At 42.8% G+C, this 22632-nt stretch overlaps 1 protein-coding gene across 1 annotated transcript in view; it reads right to left on the reverse strand.

Annotated features, from left to right (window-relative positions):
* PIGK (phosphatidylinositol glycan anchor biosynthesis class K) overlaps nucleotides 1-22632 on the reverse strand; it is a 162596-nt gene that overhangs the window by 134255 nt on the left and 5709 nt on the right. Inside the window, exons 3-8 of the mRNA XM_075936291.1 lie at nucleotides 20381-20472; nucleotides 13370-13505; nucleotides 11050-11161; nucleotides 10402-10498; nucleotides 9752-9869; nucleotides 8110-8220 (exon numbers count right to left, since the gene is read on the reverse strand). Coding sequence (XP_075792406.1) covers nucleotides 8110-8220; nucleotides 9752-9869; nucleotides 10402-10498; nucleotides 11050-11161; nucleotides 13370-13505; nucleotides 20381-20472 — 666 coding nt within the window. The remainder of the gene's footprint in view (nucleotides 1-8109; nucleotides 8221-9751; nucleotides 9870-10401; nucleotides 10499-11049; nucleotides 11162-13369; nucleotides 13506-20380; nucleotides 20473-22632) is intronic.

Genomic DNA, 22632 nt, shown 5'->3' on the forward strand with positions numbered 1-22632 from the left:
GTGGGGACGGAGACGGTGAAAAGGCCGGAGATGGCGAGCGGCCTTTGGTGGTGCGGGGTGGTCGATGCCAACTCAACGGCGCCATCCTTATAGCTGGTCGGTGCCGGTGGCGCCGCACGGAGGTCCGTCTTGGGAACCTTCACCTGTGCCGGTGGTGTAGGTGCCGGCAATGGCCGCGTCGGTGCCGATGACACTCTCAGTGCCAATATGTCTGTCAGTGTCATAGGTTTAGATGGAGGCGGTGCCGAGGAGACTCTCGGTGCTGCTGATGGTGCCGCCTGCGTCATTTTCTTTGGCTTGGATGTGGTAGGTGTTTTTTACCACGGTTTTTCGATGCCTGAGATACCCAGTTTATCCCCTGTACTGATCCTGGGGTGTGGGATGTTAGGCAACGATCTGGTTGGGGACACCCGTGATCTCTTTTGGAGGGGCAGTAGCAAGTGAAGAAGCCTTTTGCTTCTCGGGCTGGTGTTCCGCGGCTGCCTCCAAGTGCAGCGGTTGGAGGACTTTATCGAACAACAGCATGCGCATTCTCATCTCCCTGTCCCTTCTGGCCCTTGCTGTGAGTTTAGAGCAGTGCAGGCATTTTGCAGGGACATGGGTTTCTCCGAGGCAGCGGATGCAAGAGGAATGTCCATCAGACGCTGGCACTGGCTCGCAACATGAGTTGCACCTTTTAAATCCCAGCGAGGACAGCATGTTAGAGGCCTGAGGTAACGGCTGACAGAATTTATTTTTTTATAGAGTAGAATGAAGAGAACGCACTAACCAACCATACTAAAAACTACATACAATGAAGAAGGGGCTGTGATAGAGAAAACAGGTACGCAAGGGAAGGAAACGAACTGTGAGGTAAGGCAAAAAAGGTTTTTTTTTTGTTTTTTGGGTTTTTTCTTTAAACTAGGAGACAAGGATTGTGTTAAAAAACAAAAGAGACCAGGGAATTATAAAAATTATGTATATATGAGTATTTGGGGATCTCACACAAAGAAAAGAAGTGGAGAGACGCAGTTTGCTCTGTCTGCAGCCTGAGGCGGTAGAGAGGAACTGGCGGGAGCTGGACCACGCACGCACTCAGAGTGGCGCGAACACTGCGAGGCACCACCATGCATGCGCAGTCCGGCCGGGTACTGCTACAGCAAGAAAAGTCTCCGTTTCTGCGGTGCTGGGGCAAGCCCAGCACCTTCAGTAGAGCACGCATGGGGACTCCTCGAAGAAAAACTGAGGCTTCCCCACACAGCCAACTGACACAACAACACAAGATCACTGCTGCGCATGTGCGGTGCAGCAAGGCACTGCTAATGGAAAAACCTCTGCTCGCCAGCAGGACACACCAACATATAGAGTGGAGCACACACAGGGACTCCACTTGAAGGAGAACAATGCAGTACTGCAGAAAGTCTTCATCTATAGCACTCAGTGTTGACTTATTTGGCTATGTCCTAGTCTGCTGGCCAGGTCACCTTTCAGCTCAGTCAAGATGACAAAACTCCACCTGAAACATCCAGATACATGATTCTTCCGCTCCTTTTGGATTTCTCTCTTCACCCTTACTTTCAACCTGAGAAGTTCTATGCTTCTTAAGTTGAGTTTAAGTTCCATGCTCACCTCCCAGGGCTTTCCCCCTGGATGCACTTCTACCCAGCAGATTTTATTTTGGATGACAAGATATAGAAATAGATGCAGATTTTCCCTCTAACCTAGAGAACATGATTTTAGTTTATAAATTTTCTCATGATTTTAGTTTATAAATAGGTCAGAAATTAAGGTTATAAAGTAAAACCAGAATAATGGCCACTCCCTTCTGTGAATTTGCAATGGGCTTAATCTTTAGCCACAATAAATGTGATCTATTGCAGCTCTAGACTTGTATGGATTGAACACTACCTGGGAAGATGGTCCTCAGTCATCTGGTACCTTGTGGTATGTCAGTCACTCCATAAAGTGCACCTGCTGAACATTCTGGTGCCTGGAGCTCAAGTGGGTTCGAGGGGGAGGTGTTTGAAGAAAAATGGTTGCTATAGGGTATTGGAACACCCTGAAGTTGCTATACTGCTTCCTAAAAATCTTACACATTAGGAATAACAGGATACAATTTCTTTCAAAGGCAGCACATGGAACCCAGAGCCACCAACACTCTACTACAGGGTTGGGCAAGACAGCCTCCACGGGCTGGATCCAGCCCACCAAGCAGGTTGACCTGGCCCACGCTGCCTTGCCGCTCCCCCACCCCAAGGCCAACTGAGATCTGCGGGCAGAGAGAGAGAGAGCACAAAGCCTCCTCCTGCCCTGCAAGGCAATTGGAGTGAATTGCCAACTGTTCAGAACAGCTGGTGGTTCACTCTGAGTACCGTGTACCCCTTGCAGGGTGGGAGTAGGATATGAGAGACTTTGTGCACTGCCCCACCCCCAGGCCATGACTGGCCTAGGGGCGGAGAGCGTGTGCAAAGTCTCCTACCACTGCTAGTGGCACGCCGTGCCTAAAGGGAACCATCAGCTCTTCAGAACAGCTGTCAGTTCTCTCTAGGCATCAAAGAACAAGGGGGAAAGACTTCACGCACTCCTGCCTCCCCCAGGCCAATCAGGTTCTGTGGGCAGGGGAAGCATGGAAGTCTCCTGATCTCACCCCTTCTGCCTGAGGTTCTGCCCCTTCTGGGGCAGCCTGGAGCCACTTCAAAAATTTGTGAAGTAGCCCCCCTTTCTATAATTATTGCCCACCACTGTTCTACTAGCTCAGATCAGACAAGCCAACACAACAGCAGTTATCCCGACAATCAAAGCTGAAGTCTTCCCATGGCAAGAATATCTCCATTCCAATGCACACACCCACACCCATAGCCAGTAGACTAGTGTATCTGTTTAGACAGTATTGTCAAATGATCCTGCCTAACAAAGTTGAGATTATCCACAAAAACACAGAACTTCATTTTTTCTGGTACAAGCAAAGAATAAATTAAAATAAAGCATTCAGAGACTAACAATTAAATTCAATATAGGCATGTAAACTTATTTTTCCTCTTTCCTATTTTATATTCAGCCTTTGTATAGAAAGATTTTATCATCAGTTTAAGGTTTTAACAAGACCTTTAGTATCACTACAGCAACACTCATTACTACAATAAAAATTATTAAAGAGCAACTATCTGCACAGGCTGTAGAAGTGAGTTATTTATGATGGATCGTACAAATATCAGATTCCTTGGATTTATTAATACAAGCCAAATATACCTGTTTGATAGTTTTGATCTTTTATGTACAGTATATGGTTTTAAACAAGCAATTTTGGCTATTTACAGAACAAAAACTATTAAGATTTAAAAGCCTTCTAAGAGGAATCATGATAAAAAAATCTTTTGAAATCTAAATATTCAATTTCAAAAGTAAAACTATTATACTGTTAGACAATGACAGAGCAGAACATTCAATACTTTAAAATGAAGAGTTTTTAGTTCTCTGTTCTATGTACATTGTTTATATAGCTAATTAAAAATAATCTTGTTGGAGGAGACAGGAACCTCTATTTGACCAACCACTACTATGTTCACCTATTGGAGATAAGCAATGCATATTTGCCTTATCAGAAAAACAGGTACTGTATAAACCTCTCCAATGATTACCTTTATAAAGATAATTTATAATTAGTTTATTCTATTTAAACTACTTGCACCATAAAGCACAAAATTACAATCATTGCCTCTTGCACTTTGAGGCAGGAGCACATCCATCTTGTCAAGGCCAGGTTTTCATTTTGATGGCCATTTTGAGGTTACGGGAGCCAGAGAATTTGAAGGTGGGAAAAAAGGATTACTTGTATAGTAACCATTGTTCTCTGAGATGTATTGTGCACATATGCATTCTGCTGCAAGTACCTATGCAGAATGCTCTCGAGTCAGACTTTTGTCATCAGTACCTTTTAGGCAGCACACTAGCCACAACATCATGAACTAAGTTTGATGAAATCACCTCTTAATTTAACTAATAACCTTAACTATTAAAAATCTGCGCTTTATTTCTAGGGATGTGAAAGATGAAGGAGCAACTGAGAGGGGCTGCTCTGGCAGGGGCTGAGAGCCAAGAGCCAGCGGCAGCCCCAGCCTCCATGCAGGGGCTGAGAGCTCCCCTGCCCACAGTAGAACCCGCACCCCATTGTGATGATTGGGGGCTGGGAGCCAGCAGCTAGCTCCAGGATGGGGCTGGGATGGGGAGCCCTATGGGCTGAGGGCTGCTCCAGCTAGGCTGCAGCTGTCCTCACCTCAGATCCTGCTTTAGTTGATTAACAGGTTAACTGGTATTTTACATCCCTTCTTATTTCTAGTCTGAATGCATCTAACTTAAGCTTTTATCCACTGCATATTCTTATGCCTTTATTTTCTAGATTAAAGAACTCTTTCATCAGAAATCTTGCCATTTAGGTCAAGGGTGGGAAACCTATAGCTCACAGGCCAGATCTGACATGCTGCTTCATTTAACCTGCAGTAAGTCTCTGTGCCAGGGGATGGAAATCCTGAGCTTCGATGTCGCCCTATGGGGCTGACGTCACAAGTGCTGGTTGGCTGGCATGTCCATGCGGCCCATAAATAGAGGGGTGATCAGGGAAGCTACCTGTGCTTCTCCCACTCCCAGCGCAGACTCCACAGCTCCCATTAGCCAGCCAACTGATTTTTTTCTATGGGTCAATGACCCCAATAGAAAAAAAGTTCGCCACACCTGACTTAGGTACTGATGGACTATATTCAAGTCACCTCTCAACCTAACAAGATAAACATATTGGCCTTCCTAAGCCTTTCACTGCAAAGCAAGTTTTCCAGACCTCAGATCATCCTTGGAGCTCTTTTCAATTTTTCAACGTCTTTTTAGAAGTGTGACGTATTATTCTAGTAATGGTTTCATCTATGTTTCACCTATATTGCCATACTATTTCTACTGGATAGTCTCTTGATTACAGAGCCAAGAATCATATTAGTCCTCTCAATCACAGCATCATATTGGGAGCTCACATTCAGTTGATTAACTACCATGACCCCAAGGATCAAAATGCTTTGTTTCTAGATGTATGACCTTATATTTGGCTGTATTAAAAACACATGTTCAAATTCCAATCATTTAGATATTTATTCATCTAGTAACATGGAACTGTCATCATTTGTCACTCCAGCAATTTGATTATCACCTACAAACTTTGCTAGCTTTTTTTTTCTTCCAAAGAGTAAACAAAAATACTGAATTGCACTGGGCCAAGAATAGGTTCCTGGGAACGTCAATGCCACCACACAATTTGGATGATGATTCCCTAACTACAATTACCTTTGATCTAAAAAAACCTGTCTGTTGACCTGTTTTTAATCTATTTAATATGTGGTGCACTGAATTTGTAAAGTGTCAAGTTTTAAAATAAGGCCTGGATAAGCTGTGTGATTTGGTCTCTGAGCAAAAAGTACTCCCTTTAATTTTTCACAAGTACATGAACTCATTATTTTATCAGTGTTTATAATTATGGATTTTAGGGATCCTTCAGGATGAAGAACTGGTGGAATTTTACTTCTGTAACCGTAAGTCACATTCCCTGAAGCACATTCACTTTATGTGTCAAGATAACGTGTATTCCGATTACAACTCATGACATACATGTAAGTTTTCCCATTTTTTGTTGTTGACAGTGATGCAAGTCTCCTTATTCCTTAAATAATATCTCGGTATAGTATGCTGCCATAGGATTTGCTGTACTATTTTAATGTATTGCTGAATTTGACCTCTCAAAGGTCCATAGAATTATGATTAAAAATGAGAATACACAGGACCCTTGTATTATTTTATGGATGCTAACATTTCTACAAGTTATTAAAGCAAGAAAAAGGATAGAGGATTTACAGATTTGCTATCATCAACAAAGTCTGAATTAACATTTCTAACTAACTGAACCAATTCGTATCATTTTCCAGATGGCTATTTATACATTTTAAACTGTTTCTGCATTTCTGGCACTGTTTCTTTGTATAAGACAATTAATTTCCTTGACTACAGATTGAGAGTTCCAGCCAAATTCATTCACGTGTTTTTTTAGACTATGTACATCTTCAGTAGAAAACCTACTTAATCCCTGTGACATAAGTTTTGTTCTAAAATTCTCAGAGTCACATCATAAATTAGAAAATGATGTAATATAATGGATTTTCATCCTCTTGGTAATAAAATGTCAGCACATTAGTCACTGAATCAAGTCAATGAATCAATGCTATGCCAACACAAAATCTGTCAGTGTAGGCGGTTTTGTGTGATATCTGCTACACCTCATCTAGCAGCAAGGTTGACACCAGCCTCCACAGACATTGACATAAAATGTTTGAACATATGCCACTTTTACTGAAATGGAGATTTAATGTGTGTGGTCAATGGTGGCTCTTAAGTCTCTGACACAGCATAACAGATTTTCCTTCAATAAGCCACAAAAGCACAATGCGAAAAAAGGAACATTTGACTTGTTCAAGGCCAACAGGCTAAGAAAACTATTCAAACGTAGTTGCCTTTTCAATTTATAGTATCAAAGATAGACCAAATGTAACTGTTCAAAGTCATTTTCATTAAACTTCACCAAGAGATTTTTTTGTTGAATCATATCTGGCAATTATAGTACAGGTTGTACCTCCCTTAACCAGGATTCCTTGGTCTAACAACATCCGTGGTCCAGGATGACTCAGACGGGAGCCCAGAGTGTGTGTGTGGGGGGGGGGGGGAGGGAAGCGGAGAATGGACAGCACAGCAAGGATTTCTCGCCCCAGTGGAGCTTCCTAGTCCCAGTGGATGGGGGAGCTCTAGCCTGGCCACGGCCGTGGACCGCCAGCAAGGGAGCTCGAACCCCAATGGCAGCCAGGGAGCTCTGGCCCCAGGTCCGGCCAGTTAGCTCCAGACGCACACTGGTTCCAGAGGCCGGAGAACTCCAGCTCCAACCTCAATTACGGAGCCAGGTGGCTGTGCAGCTCTGGCCATGGTGCTTCGGCCCTGGCAATAGTGGGGCCGGGGAGAGTCCCAGGTGACTGAGGCAGCAGTGGGGGCAAGCTGGAGCTCTAGCCCGGTGGCAGCACAGCCACGAGAGGAGGGACGTTTCTTGGTCCAGCAAATCCCTTCTTTCGGGACCATTCAGATCCCAAGGATGAAGAACCAGCAAGGTCCAACCTGTATTTGCCTGAGAACAAATAAAGGTTGACCCCTACACCTATAAAGAGATGCTCTGAAGTTAACAGGGCTCTGCTCACATGTTTGAAAGTGCAAGATCAGGATTCCAACATACAAATTGCCTTTTCAAAGCAAATACCTATGACTGCCTTTCCATATGTGCTAAGTGACTGCAGTCCTCGATTCTAGTACAGTGCAAGTAGAACAGTTCTATGGGATGCAAACATAACTCACACAGGAGACTTTTTTTAGTAAAACAACTGGGCAGTAAAAATGTAAAATCCCATTTAATCATTTAACCGATTAAAGGAGAAGCAGGGCCCCCACCACCACTGGGCTGGAGCAGCCCCTCTACCACAGGAAGGGGCTGCACTGGCAGAACTGGAGCGGTACCTGCCTGCGGTGGGCCAGGGAGCTCTGCAGGCAGGGACTGCTCCGGCACCTCGGCCAGAGGCTGCTACAGCTGGTATGCCAGAGCAGTCCCTGCTTGGCAGGGCATCCTGGCCAGAGCAGCCCCTACTTGCAGGGCGCCCAGGCCTGCCACAAGCAGGGGTTGCTCTGGCCCAGCTGAAGCAGGCCCTGCCTGCAGCAGGTGGAGAGCTGCTCCAGGCCCCACCAGTTAACCTCAACTGATAAGCCTCACCAATTAAGGGTGAGGCTTACTGGTTAATTGGTTAAACAGGCACATCTCTACCAGGCAGTTTTCAGTAAAACAATTATTTCCTAATAAAGAAAAGGAACAATTTTACACTGGGGATTTACATCTCCAAAATGTCAATACATAATGATTTTAATAAGTAAGAACAAAGACATTTTTTTAAAAACCTTTTTGAGACAAAAGGAGAACAAAAGATGTTGTGAAGTTTCCATTGCCAAAATGGACTGGTTTTAAGAACACAGGAGTAGTTAGCAAACTGATGAATACGCTATGCTACTTACGAGGTCATTCATATTGGTTTGGCTGGCTGGGTGAATTTCCTCCAAGAACTCCAAAACATAAAACGTGTACCTATCCATAAGGTGGACTCCAATCCCAAGATCGGGCTGATGCTTAAAAACAAAATGTACATACTTAGCATGTTCTAAATCAAAAATATGATAGTAACAGAGTAAAATAGGACCATGCAAATGTCAAACCTATGTTACCTTTACTTTTAGTCAAAGTATTCAAAAAAAGATTACTAATCCTCAAAAACAAACTGTATAAATTAATCTGTACAGTGTATGTTGTCTTCACCTTTTTAGACTAAATTCTGACTAGCCCTGTCTTTGCCTGGTTGCAGCAAGTCTCTTCCTCTGCTATCCACCTGGGCAGAACTCAGGCAGGATCCTTCCACTATCACAAGACGCAGACTGGGGAAGATAGTCTTATATGGCTCCAAGAGGTTATGACCAGCTACAGCAGATACATGAGTAGAGCCTGATTTTCAAAGAAGTTGCACACCTACTGGGGCAATGGTGCTCACTACCTTTAAAAATCAAACAGCTACAGAATAGGAGGTTTCACAAACAGCTGCTGTCATAAAAGCCTACAGTCAGAAAGATGAAGCTGAAGCCACTTGCAGGTTTAGGGAGAAGACGACTAGCGTCCCTCTTCAAATGTACTACCCATTGTATTATCATTCATATTTTCTATTCTCTATTGTTACACTGCAGAAAAAATATATTTATCATTAAGTTTCTAATTCATTATTTTATGTTCGAATTGTAAGATTTACTGAAAATTAAATTAGGGGTGTACATTAGCCTGGTGGGCAACTGACACCCCCACACTTTTGAACATCACAACAGAACACCACAAAAAACACATCCAATATTATACATTCACCCATTATACAATGCTTTAGAAGCTAAACACCCTTTATATGTTAAGAAGTTATGGGGGAGATTTTCAGAAGTGCTAAAGAAACTTAGAAGCATAAGGGCTGCTGAAAGTTAACAGGACCTGTGCTCCTAAATCCTTTGGTCACTTTTGGGGAAAGAAAAGTTACCGTACCTCCAACCCACAGGAACCCTAACCCAAGCTTTAAGCACCATACTCATAGGCAGTCTTCCCTGTAAGCTGAGTGCTTGGGTGGCCTCACAAGAGAGATTCAAGTTCTGCCCAGCTGATCAGTGCAGTGCCTATAGCACCAACATCCAGCACCATCCGTTTTGTACTGGTGGTGCACATCTTCACATTTCTCAGTGAAAGTTACAAAATTTATCTGCCCATGGCTGTAAAAAAAATAGAAGGAACCCTGCTCATAGGAATCCTAATGATAGGGCACCAAGTCCTGTCGCCTGGAATAGTAATCCTAGATACAAACACTCTGCCCACAGGAATCCTAACCCTAGATCCAAGCACCTTACCCATGGAATCTCTAACTCTAGTGCAGGGAGACCTACCTACAGGAACCCTAAACCTAGCTCCAAATATCCTATCTACAGAAACCCTGACTCAAAGGGTGAAAAGCTCTATCCAGGGAAATCTAAACCCTCACTCCAAGTCCCCTATCCACAGGACCCTAACCCTACCTCCAAATACCATACCCATAAGAATCCTAACCTTAGCTCCAAGTACCCAGCTAAACTCACTTACCGAAAGAGAATCTTCTCCTACTTGGCTACTAGCCAATGCCATTATATTTGGAGAATAAAATCGTTCATACATGGATGCTCCTTGGCAGGTATCAATAATAAACAGCAATTCATTGTATCTAAAAGAAATAAAACAGCTTTCATATTTGGCATTCTATAGACCAGGGTTGGACAAGATGCGGCACGGGGGCTGGATCCAGCCCACCTAACACTTTGATCTAGCCCATGGACTGCATCTGACCACTTTCTATTTACATCCTGCTGCATGCACCACCGAATTTCCAGGCGCTGCTCTAGACTGTATCTTCATTCACATGTTTCGGATACTTTATAATGAATAAGAAACACGTAAGATATTGAGCCAAGGTAACTCATTTCAGTGGCTGAAAATTATAATAGACTTCCTTCTCCTCTGGAAAAGAGCGCTTCTGACAGCCTAAAGAACAATAGTTATTTAATACCATTGCTGAGGTGACAATTTTTGTTGTATTTATAAACCATATTCAGAATAAAAATAATTAGTTTTATCACCTTTCACTAGAAGAGTGTGCAGTTCTGACTAGAATGAAATGGACGATTGGAAAGCTACAAACCAAATTTTATACCTCTTGATGACATATTGTATTTAATCACTAAGTAATACATTTTTACCTTCTTTTCTGCCACATTTGTTCAAAGGCATCAGCAAGTTCTACATTAGTGATTTCTTCAGAATCCTGAAATTTCAAGAAACCATTTCCACCATGACCTTGTAGAAAAATTCACAAGTTAAAAAAGTATGTATGTTAAAGATAAGAGTACAATACATACAAATATGCTTGCTAAAAGAAACAGTTAAATGCAATATCTCTCTCTCTTTGGTGTGGGATGACAAATCACAATACTAGGGTAATAAGGACAATAGATGTGCATCGTTTAATCTGGAATACATCTTATTCATTCAGAAATTGCTAGATATTGCTTTAAGAATGCTTCATGGATTATCTATACAAAACCCCTTCACATAATAATGACTTTTTTTTGGTAACTTCCAGAGTCATTACAAACTTGGCTCTCTATACCATATGCCCAGGGAAATGTGGAGTATAAGACCCATATTTTTAAGTGGAGTAGAAATCTTAGTTATCAGAATCCTTCATGAATTGGTTTTAATATTACTAATAATGGATGTCTTGCTCAAAGTAATGTGAATCCATAATAACCATGTATTTGTTCTACTAGTTCTTCAGTATTATTTCGCATCCTCATGAGATTTAATTTCTCTACTAAACAGCAAAACCAATAAATTCCTGTAATTACCAGTCATATATATTAGAATATTGCTTCTGTCATCAGAAAGTAGGCGTTTGGATCGAGGTGTGCTTGGTGGGATTCTTCCTGTTAATACACGCAAAAAATTCTCCACGGTAACCTACAAATATGAAAATGAAGTAATTTCTAAACAACATAAGGGATATCTATTGAGCATTAATAGACTGGGTTCCATAAAATAATGACAAACTATGGTTTTACTGTGCGACTTCTCACTGGTAAGAGTTCTTTTTATTGCCCCATTAAAATCAACCTGTTGTTTTACTATATTTGAAAACTATTTCACTGAATACACATGTACAGCCATCACAGAGTTTTACTGTGTCCTCATTGATTTGAACACCTGTCACAGTATACAGGCAGTCCCCGACTTACGCGGATCCGACTTACGTCGGATCCGCACTTACGAACGGGGCTTTCTCGCCCCGGAGGTCGAGGTAGCGGATTGCTACCTGCGAGATCCGGGGCGAGAAAGCCCCGTTCGTAAGCTGCTCCCGGTGCCCCTGGTCTGCTGGAGACCGTCTCCAGCAGACCAGGGGCACCGGGCGGGTTCCCGCGCTTCTGAGGCTTTGCCAGAGCAAAGCCTCAGAAGCACGGGAACCGCTGCTGCTGCCGCTTGAGACCCGGTGCCTGTGGTCTGCTGGGGACCGTCCCCAGCAGACCACAGGCACCGGGACTCAAGCCGCAGCCGCGGGGGGGGGAGGTCCCGCGCCTCTGAGACTTTGCCAGAGCAAAGCCTCAGAGGCGCGGCACCCCGCTGCCACTGCTGCTCTGCTCCCCGTGTCCCTGGTCTGCTGGGGTGGGGGGGGGAGCACGGATAGTGTGCCCCCCGCCCCCCCCAGCAGACCAGGCTTTTGTTTTGGACCCTGGAGCAGAGCAGCTGGGGCGCTGCCGATTGGTCCTGCAGCACACGCTCTGGGCACTACTGGAGCAACCCGGCAGCACCCCAGCTGCTCTGCCCCAGGCGTCCCCAAGTCAGCCGCTGCTGAAACTGACCAGCGCTGACTACAGGAAGCCCGAGGCAGAGTTGCTCTGCCCCAGGCTTCCTGGAATCAGCACTCATCAGTTTCAGCAGCAGCTGACTTGGGGAAGCTTGGGGTTCTTAAGTTGAATCTGTATGTAAGTCAGAACTGGCGGTCAGTTTCAGCAGCGGCTGAATCTGGACGCCAGTTCCGATTTACATACAGATTCAACTTAAGAACAAACCTACAGTCCCTATCTTGTACGTAACCCGGGGACTGCCTGTAGCGTGTATCTTTACTCCGTCAACACCACTTACGAATTCACAATATACTGCAATATTAGTGTGTGTTACCATGGAAAAATGTTAATAAAAACTCTACAGTTTAAATTCTCTGTACAGCTCAAGCAAGGAAAAGATTCCTGTGGCACAAACATCTAAAAGATCAGATGCAGTCCATCTGGACAGTGACCATAAATTGTTTGATTAAACATTAGAACTCCTTGTTCTGAATGCAGATTTATAGCACTCTGAAATGCTATAAAAAAATTCAGACTCCGGACATTAAAATCAGAGAGCATGACATCTTCTGTAAACCTACAAAGTTTCCAATAGGAAACATGGTATGAAATTTAATTGTTCCTGTAAACTATACATTTGCTTTATAAATCATTTTAGTGTGTGGTACTAATTAAAATTCTGTAACTGAAATCTCAGTTAAGTCAATCCAGTTAATACTTAGAAAAAAATTGCAGTAAGAAGTGTTTTCTGAAAACAAGACCATAGTAAAGTGATGCAGACATTTCAATTTACCAGATGTTATAAAGTGGTTAGAAATGAATTACTTACAAAAAGGACATGTTTTATTTGGGGAAAAAATAAATATTTTTAAAAAGATGTTGAACACGCAAAGTGCAAACACACACCTGCTTAATGTCAAAGCACATGGAAGTGCTAGCAATTTAACCAATCATACAATCTAAACTACTTAAACAAAATGGAAAATCAGTAACATTTTTATACTGTTAAAATAGATGGCAATCCTCACAATCTCCTAGCCACAACTCACAACAGCAGTAGCAATAACAGGCCTGGGAATGAACATTTTCTTTAAAATAACCAATGTACAATATTTTATTCTAACTGGTAGGAAAGAACTACAAAGTTGTAACAAGTTACGAAAATCAGTAGGAATCTTCTTTTTGTTATATATCAATTGAGAATAAAGGCCTGATCCAAAATCCTGTGAAGTGAATGGAAAGGCTATCACTGACTTCAATAGACTTTTGATCAGGCTTTAAAGCAACACTACAGAAAAATCTGGTTAGATAAACAAAGCATTGTTACCTCATAGCTTCTGTAATCCACTTCCACATCATCTCCATAAACATTTAGCTCCATGTTTTTATGGCTAAAGACTGTTGCTGGCTTGGGATTCCTTGGATTACATGCCATATCATCTGCCAGCATCAGGACAATGTGACTGGGGAAAACAAAACATAACAATTTCAGATATTCTATTTTAATACAAAAGGAAGGTTGCAAATCATGGAACAAACAAACATGACCCATTATTAGAGCCCTGCAAAATATGCACATATCCATTTTATATCTGCTATGTGTGCCAACTGCATTATCAGCTGAAGATACAAATGTTGTGTCTATATAGGGCTCTACTCATTTAAATAAGATTATACAGGCAGTCCCCGAGTTACGCGGATCCGACTTATGTCGGATCCGCACTTACGAACGGGGCTTTCTTGCCCGGGAGCTCGCAGGCAGCGGGACCGCCCAGAGCGCAGCGGTCCTGCCACTTTGACCTCCGGGGCGAGAAAAGCTGCTCCGGGTTCCCCTGGTCTGCTGGGGACCGTCTCCAGCAGACCAGGGACACCTGGAGCAAAGCCGGGGAGGCAGAGGCAAAGCTTTGCTCTGGCAAAGCCTCAGAGGTGCGGGACTCCGCCGCTGCTGCGGCTTTGCTCCCGGTGTCCCTGGTCTGCTGGAGACGGTCCCCAGCAGACCAGAGGCACCGGGAGCAAAGCGGCAGCGGCGGCGGAGTCCCGCACCTCTGAGGCTTTGCCAGAGCAAAGCCTCAGAGGCACGGCACCCCGCCGCCGCCGCCGCTTTGCTCCCGGTGCCTCTGGTCTGCTGGGGACCGTCACCAGAGAAAAACTCAAAGAATAAGTGAAGATATCTTAGTGGTGTTTTTTCCAACCCCAATTATAAAGCCTTCTCACGGGCATTGAGAAAGTGGGTTTTACACTATTCTGGTATAGAGAGTGTGGGCCCTGCACAGATGTAGTTAAAAATCAGTTCACAAAACTACAAGTACACAAGGTCCCAGCATCAAAAGCATGGAATTCTGAGTTGAGGCTGTTATGAACCTATTAGCTCCACCATCTTGTGTAATGTTCTTGAAGACTGCAAGATGCTCTATCAACAATACAGACAAAAATGAATAATGTAATACTATTGGGAAAATGAATTTCAAATATACAAGCACACCAAGTTGCTACACACATTTAATGCATTGTGAGAGATTTTAAAATACATGTGAAACATGTACATCCACACAAAAACTATGCATTACAACAAATTAATGTTAGCAGAATTGCTTCCACTGTCATCCATTAGTATCCATGTTGGTGCTTCAGCATTCATAGTGGTAATTTTAGAGTGTTATTTTGGAATTTAATTGTTAAACAGAAATGTGTCTGCCTTGACCAAACAGATTATTGCCATCATAGCCACTGAATTGATTAGAACAATGATTAAAACTATGATTGCCTAAAGAGGGCTTCTATTCTGTCTTGTAACAATTTTCATACTACAGATAAGAGTGCTTTGCTTCATGTCAAGATGTAAGAGTATCTAAAGATCCAGGATCTTCCTAATGTCTTCTGTTGCTGGATGACAAATCTAGCTATTATTGACAGATGGGTTTCAGAAGGAAATACTCATTTTTTTAAAACCCAGGAAGGATCCTAATAAATCTGATTTTAAGATATAGCATTGCTGTTGTTTGTCACACTCTATTTCAAAAACAATTATCAAAATCCTGCATTTTACAAGTTGAACCTCTAATCCAGCAACATCTGTGGTCTGGCATGATTTTAAGTTAGCCAGATGGCCACTTATCATGAGTGAGAGCAAGTTTTCCTGTAATGCCATAAAGTTTGTTTACAGCCACCAGTCATAGCTCTCAGCGTTCTGTGCTGTGATTTAGCTCTAATTTACCCTTCACTGTCTTCTAACAGCCCAGTAAGCAGTGGAAGTGTAGGTAATGTTGCTATACAATATTGACCTTCTATGATTCAGCAAATTCTCTGGTTCGGCGGCGGTCAGGTCCCAAGGGTGCCGGACTAGAGAGGTTCAACCTGTAGTACATTTGGAATACAATTTCTGTGGCCTGTGTTATATAACACTGTAGGAGGCAGAAAACAGAAAGGCGGTTCCTAAGTGACAGACTCATTGCAGCCAGAGTGGCTAGGAACTCCGTCCAGAGGCAGGGAGGAAAATCAAACACTATTCAAATAAGAGGCTGCAATAACTGCAGAAAGTACAGCAGCCCATCTCCTGTGGCATGCTTCAACTTAAGAGGGTGGATGTTAAATCTCACCTTAGTTCCTCCAAACAAAGGCCAACTCCTCAGGCTATCCATTGGTAGAATGAATTTCACTCATGTTGAACATTTGTGAAAAAGGGAGGATACTAATAACACTTAGCTCTCTCATACGTTTTCATCCATAATTTAAAAGTAAATCACGTTATCCCCATTTTGGAAATTTCACTGCAGTTTGTTCCTCTCTACATCTCAGAGGAGCTTAAATCAATACTCCTTTGCAGTATTATCTGTATTACAGTAGTGTCTGGGTTCTTGAGCCATGGCCCCCACTGTAGCAGGCATGAGCAAACAAGAACTACAGAGAAACTGGCCTAGACAGCTGATATTTTAGATTACAACAGGACAACTAGGTGAAACAAACAGGAAGGCAAGAGGACAAGGCAACAAGCCCCTCACAAAGCTTTTGTAAAGTGAAACAATGAAAAGGAAAGAAATCTGCTGTTTTCCCCACAGGCCAGAGTTTTAATGGGAGCTGTGGGGGCACTGACATTGTTGAAAAGCACAATGCAGGACTGCAAATAAACTCACAATAAAGTCAGAAATTCACTGTAGGGTCACAGACGTTCCACAAGGAGACCCACATCTCCACTCCTACACAAAAGTATGGAATTCTGTAAATATTATCAAAAATTTAAAAAGAGGAGTAAGTTTTTAATATTCAATAAATAGTCTACTGGATCTTTTGAAGCCTAAAGGGAAAACAGAATCGTATACTATAACAAAACTAAAACAAAAGTAGTAAAGAAATAAACGGGGAAACTCCATGCCTCCAATGTCACAAAGTTCAGTCGGCAGCTTAAACACCCCTCAATACCCACTGTACCAAAAAGGAGAATACTTTATCCACCATTCTGTTAGGAAACAAATATATAAATATTGCAAGCTTTAGAGCAGAGACTCCAAGTGTCAGAGCACTGTCAGATTCTATGCAGCACTTAAACAAAACACCACCAGATAGGCACAAAAGGTAAGGGTACCTAGACCACTCGATCAATACTTATACTATAAGGCTGTGTCTACATTGGCACCCCTTTCCGGAAAAGGGATGCTAATGAGACCAGTCGGAATTGCAAATGCCGCAGGGGATATTTAAATCCCCCGCAGCATTTGCAATTCCGACTGGTCTCATTAGCATCCCTTTTCCGGAAAGGGGTGCCAATGTAGACACAGCCTAAATGTACTCAAACAGATATAGCCTGTCTTGATACAAACAAGCAAGTTAGGCTGGTAAAAATGCTAGCTGTATCTATGCTATGAACATCTGTTCCTACAGCTATGTTGATTAGGGATCAGACCTCTTCACATCCCTGACATCAACTTTGCTGACAGGTGTGTGCAGTGTAGATTGAGCCTCATTGTGCTGAAGAGATACAGCAAGGCCAGGTGTGGACAAGACAGCCTCCGTGGGCCAGATCTGGCTCACAGTCGCCCTGCCACTTCTCTGCCCCCAGCCAATCGAGACCAGGGAATGGGGGAGCTGGCGGTTCTCTCTCAGCACTGGGAAGTGGAAGCAAGGACTTCATGCGCTCCCCCCACCCCAGGCTAATGAGGCCTCCTCCACCCCAGGCTAATGAGGCCTCCGAGTCCTGCCCCTTCTACCAAAGGCCCTGCCCCTTCCAGTGCGGCCCGCAATCATTTCAGAAATTTGTGAAGTGGCCCCCTTTCAAAAAATATTGTCCACTCCCGAGGAAAGCAGTTAATCCCACACTCCCTTGCAGTAATTTTGAGCAGCAGACAGCTGCTTTTCCTTTCAATAAAGTTGTATGATCAGTCTTATATTCACAAAAGTCAATGAGAGTTTTGCAACTGACTCAAGTGACAGCAGGATACTACCCATAAGCTGGGGGAATCACATACAGCGAATAGACAGAGCATGAAAGATTCAGAGTCCTAGAAACATAAATAATGCACAAAAGTATGGATTTACCCCTAATTTCCACACTAGCCCATAGTGTTCACATTCACACAGGTAAAGGACAAGGCTGCCTTAGGCAAATAACAACATATGACCATTTAAGCAAGGGCCCAGTTCAACTGCATCTTCCTTTCCCTACCCAAGACCACCAACAACTACCCCCAAACTAAGGCTGTGTCTTGACTGACACAAAGCTTTTTTTTTTTTTTTTTTTTTTTTAAGAAATCACTAATGTGCAACAATTATATCACTCTAAAATCCTAAGAAGAGATAAGGCACCTGTCATTTTTAGCACAGGGTTGCCAGGCAAGATCAAGACTCTACGTCACCACGTCCAACCCCCGTGAAAATACAGACCTTTGTCTCCATTAGGTTTTTACAGCAAGATTACTAACGCCTGTTAGTTATCTTGCAGTTTCCAACACAATTTTTTTTGGTCAGTGAAGACTATCTTAGATGAGCAAGACATTAGTCTCTAAGGACACCAGTGCCCTGATTCTACCTCACCCAGCATAGTTATTGCATGCAAGCCACTTTATGCAGATTGTGTACTTTAATAAGATAGTCAGAGTGAAATCTGGAGCTACAGCACCTGAAGCCAGATGGGGATCTGGTCTTTACTGTCCTTTAGGAACAAAAGTTGTGGTAGGAGTTACTATAAAGAGCTTTTTTAAACAAAACAATCTCTTGCGTGTAAATTAAGGATGTTAAATTGCAGTTATCTGGCTAACTGTGTAGAACCTACAATTTCTATCAACTACATGATTAGTCAATAAGGACCACTCTGCAGAGCCACAGCGGGGGTAGTTCCAGGAGCCACCCACACTGCAGCTCTGCATTTTAAATGTAGTAAGAGCTGCCGGGGCTAGAGAAGTAGTGGGCACACGGGAAAGAGAAGGGGCTGGTGCAGGATAAGGGGGCAGGTCCCGGAGGGCTGAGGGGAGTGAAAAGGGCAGGAATCAGGACAGCAGAGGAAGGTGAGGGGTGGGGGACAGCAGGCACCAGGGGAGCAAATGGTGTGAGGGGAGGGGAGGAGACATGACAGCAGAGGGAAAAATGAAAGGTTTATAAGATATGTATTAATAATTTGGGTGCCACAGTGGCACACATCTGAACAAGATCACATGAACTCAAAACTGGTACGCAAGATAAAATTTACTCTGCTCATGTGAGGAAAATCTTAGAGGAAACACTTCCCTCAGCCTCTCCCCCAGAGTTAATGCAATGTAAATTGGGTTAATGCAATTGCAGAATAGTTGCATGGGGGTCCTGTGAGGGCCAAACTCATCCCTATTGGCAAGAGGACGATGGGAGAAGTTCTTAGAGGAGTCACATGACACCCTTCTGGTCATGTGTCCATCTTGACCCCGGGAGTACTACCTCCACGGGTGGGACTTCTTGTGGCAGGGGGCATGGCTAATGGGGGTCAAGGATGTGGCTAATGTGTCCCTAATTTTGGTTCAGAAAATATGGTCACCATAATTATAAGGGCAAGTGGGGCTGGAAGTGCCCTGGCTGCCGGTCCTGCCCCTGGGGACTATCAAATAGTCATGTAATCGTTAATATTTGATGAGGCCACATGACTATTCAATTACATGCTATCTAACATCCCAAGTACCTGCTACTCTTATTTCTCTGCTGCTTCAGGTAGCAGGCTGTGTTCAGAGCAGGACAGTGGCTGCTGGCCAGGAGCCCAACTCTGAAGGCAAAGTAACCACCAACCAGCAGCAATACAGAAGTAAGACAGAATAATACAGTATCACCATCTTTACTTCTGCGCTGCTGCTAGCCTTCAGAACTAGGTTCCTGGCCAGCAGACATTTATCTCCAGCCACCCAGCTCTGAAAACAGCACAGAGGCAAGAATGGCAATACTACAAATCCACTAAAATAACTTTGCAATTGTCTTTTGGGTCAAGATCCCCAATTTGAGAACACTGGTCTCCTCTATGAAAAAATATAGTGTGGGGGTAAATAAACATAAAAGACCAGATTTCACGATCTGACACACCTTTTTCATGGCCATGAATCTGGTAGGGCCCAGACAATGGGAGCTGAGAAACTCACACTTTGGATGAGTCTGCAGTTTTTTTACAAAGGTATTAACTAAAACAGTTATACAAGTACAAGCCTGGTATGAATGCAATTATACCAGAATAAAGATGACTTATAATAGTATTGTCTCCTTCCCATAAACCTTTAATATAACTGCAACCACATCATGGAGTTTGTGCCATTTTTCACTATCCTGGTGCAACTGATGAGCACAGCTCGCATGTGCAGAAAAGGCACTGAACTCTTTTGAAACTTCCACCAAAACGTCTATTTTTAATAAAGTTTATGACATGTAGAAGCTTCTTTGCTAGAAACCAGTCATTTAGAGGTCCTCACTCTAATTGTGTGCCCTTGATTTAGCTGAAGCACTGCACTTGTAGTTAGGCTTGCTCATTAAGTGAAGTGTTCTTTAATCAAAAGGCATATTAAAAATACATTAGTTATGTTAGACATGAAGCTGCAATATAGTGACTGAATACATTTTACCAATTTTCAACTGTGCATTCACAAACTAACTAGCAGTGCAATTTAGTGGTTGGTTAGCATCACATAATTTGATCCAATTATCAATTTCTGTCTGGTAGCATCACAGTACATACTTTTGTCATTTTCCTTTCTAATAATATTATTCCAACTTTTAGTAAATTAATGTAATTAAGTCACTGCTCTCTACCTGCTTATGAAAGGAAGAGGCCAACATTTTAGTCCTGTTTCAGAAGATGAACTTTTATTTTAAAATCAAAATTTAAACAATAAGATTATCTTACCTATCAGGAATGCCTAGCCTCTTGACGCTTCTGTAAACTGAAAGTGTATTTGCCACATGACGGTAGTTAAACCAGAATCGAGATGTACACACCTTCAGTGTTTAAAAGAAATAAATACATATTAAAAGATGTAAGCAATGCATTGAGTTATTATATGCATCAATGTATGTTGTTTGCTGTGATGTCAAAAAACTAGCCACTCAGAGATTCAAGAAATCAATGCCATAAGTAATATACCCCTTCTATGCAAAAAAAAAAAAAAAAAAAAAAAAAAAAAGTTTTTTTCATATTTTGAAAAAAATGTTAATGTATTGACACGTGGAGAAAACGTTCATTTAAAACTAGAAAAAGTACTAAAAATAAGTATTGTGGGAAATAATCCAGCACTGACAAGTGGATTACTTAAATTATTTAATGTTTTCTTCATTTCAAATTTCTAATATAGCCCTGTTGCAAAGTGCAAGTAAATGAATACAAAGTCCACATGTAGAAAGAAGGGAACTTTTGCTGGGGTGTCTGGCTTTTAGGTAGTCAAATATAATAGCATTAGAGTTGGGCCTGAACAACAGAATTTGCATACTAACTCTCAAACAATTAAGGAATATTCAGATTCTAGTTTGGGGGCACATTTCCAAACAATGTGTCAGTTTGTTTAAATACCAGTAAGTAAACAAGTAAGTGTAAGAAGAGTGTTAGAAGTAACTTTCAGAATCTGATTAAAAAGTAGTCATTATATTTTATGTTACAGAACCTTTGACACTATAACGACTAAATCAATATGAATACTAATGGCCTAGTATTTCAATGCCACCAAAGATGTTTACGGACCGAGAAACCATGGAATTAATCACGAGATCAAAGGATGGTACCCAACTCTTGAAAGCCAATGAATCAATTGCTTCTCACTGGAAGGAGCACTTTTACGAGCTCCTGGACAGCCCCTCCACCGTAGTCCCAGAATCCCTTGACCGAATCCTTCAGCAACCGCCTAGGGACGATCTCGCAGTACTTCCTACCCTGAATGAGGTCCAAGCTACCATCAAAGTGATGAAGAGTAACAAGGCAACTGGACTAGACAGAATCCCCGCTGAAGTTTTCAAAGAAGGCAGCCCAGAGCTCCACAAACAACTCCATTTCCTAATTCTCAAGATCTGGACTAGGGAGTAGATATCACGAGAGTTGAGAAACACATTGATCGTCAGTCTTTTAAAAAAGGGTGACAAATTGGACTTTGGAAACTATTGCGGCATCTACCTGCTGGCAACAGCAGGGAAAATCTTAGCTCGAATCCTTGCCAATTGACTCCTGCCAATCTCAGAAGAAATTCTTCCAGAATCCCAGTGTGGCTTCTGACCATTTTGAGGAACAGTGGACATGGTCTTCACCGCTCAGCAATTGCAAGAAAAATGTTGCAAACAAAATCAAGCCTTATACATGAGTTTCATCGACCTGACGAAGGTGTTCGATTCAATTGTAGCGCCCTGTGGACCATCCTCTCAAAGACCCCAAAAAATTCACCAGCATCCTGAGGCTGCTTCATGGCAACATGACTGCCACAATGCTGAGTAACAACAGATCTCAAAGCAACCCCTTTGAGGTCAAAACAGGAGTCAAACAAGGCTGAGTCATTTCCCTAGCACTGTTCTGCATCTTCATTGCTATCACCCTCCATCTCATTGATGGCAAGCTTCCAGATGGCGTGAAGATTGTCTACAAAACTAATGGGAAGCTTTTCAACCTCAGGAGACTGAAGGCCAAAAGCAAGCCTCCACAACTTCAATCATGGAGCTCCAGTAAACGAATGACAATATGGTCGCTGCTTTTTCTCTCGTAGCTCTTCAGACCATCTTAAGTGCCTTCGCTGATGCGTAAGAGAATCTTGGCCTCGCACTGAACATCAAAAACACCAAAGTGCTCCATTAACTCTCGCTGACAGGACAATCTCATGTACTGTGTATAAAGTCAACGGAAAACTGCTGGAAAACATGGAGCATTTCCCATATCTTGGAAGTCATCTCTCCGCCAAAGTCAACATTGACGCGGAAATCCAGCATCGCCTGAGCTGTGCACGTTCTGCTTTTGCGCACCTGAGACGAATGGTCTTTGAGAACTGGGACATCAGTGCCAACACAAAGCTCTTTGTGTACCGCACAGTGGATGTTCCAACACTGCTATACACATGTGAAAACTGGACAACATATAAACTTCACCTGACGGTTCCTGAACAATATCGATCTTGCTACAGGCAAATC

The sequence above is a fragment of the Pelodiscus sinensis genome, chromosome 9 (genome assembly GCF_049634645.1).
Source record: "Pelodiscus sinensis isolate JC-2024 chromosome 9, ASM4963464v1, whole genome shotgun sequence".
Lineage (NCBI taxonomy): Eukaryota > Metazoa > Chordata > Testudines > Trionychidae > Pelodiscus > Pelodiscus sinensis.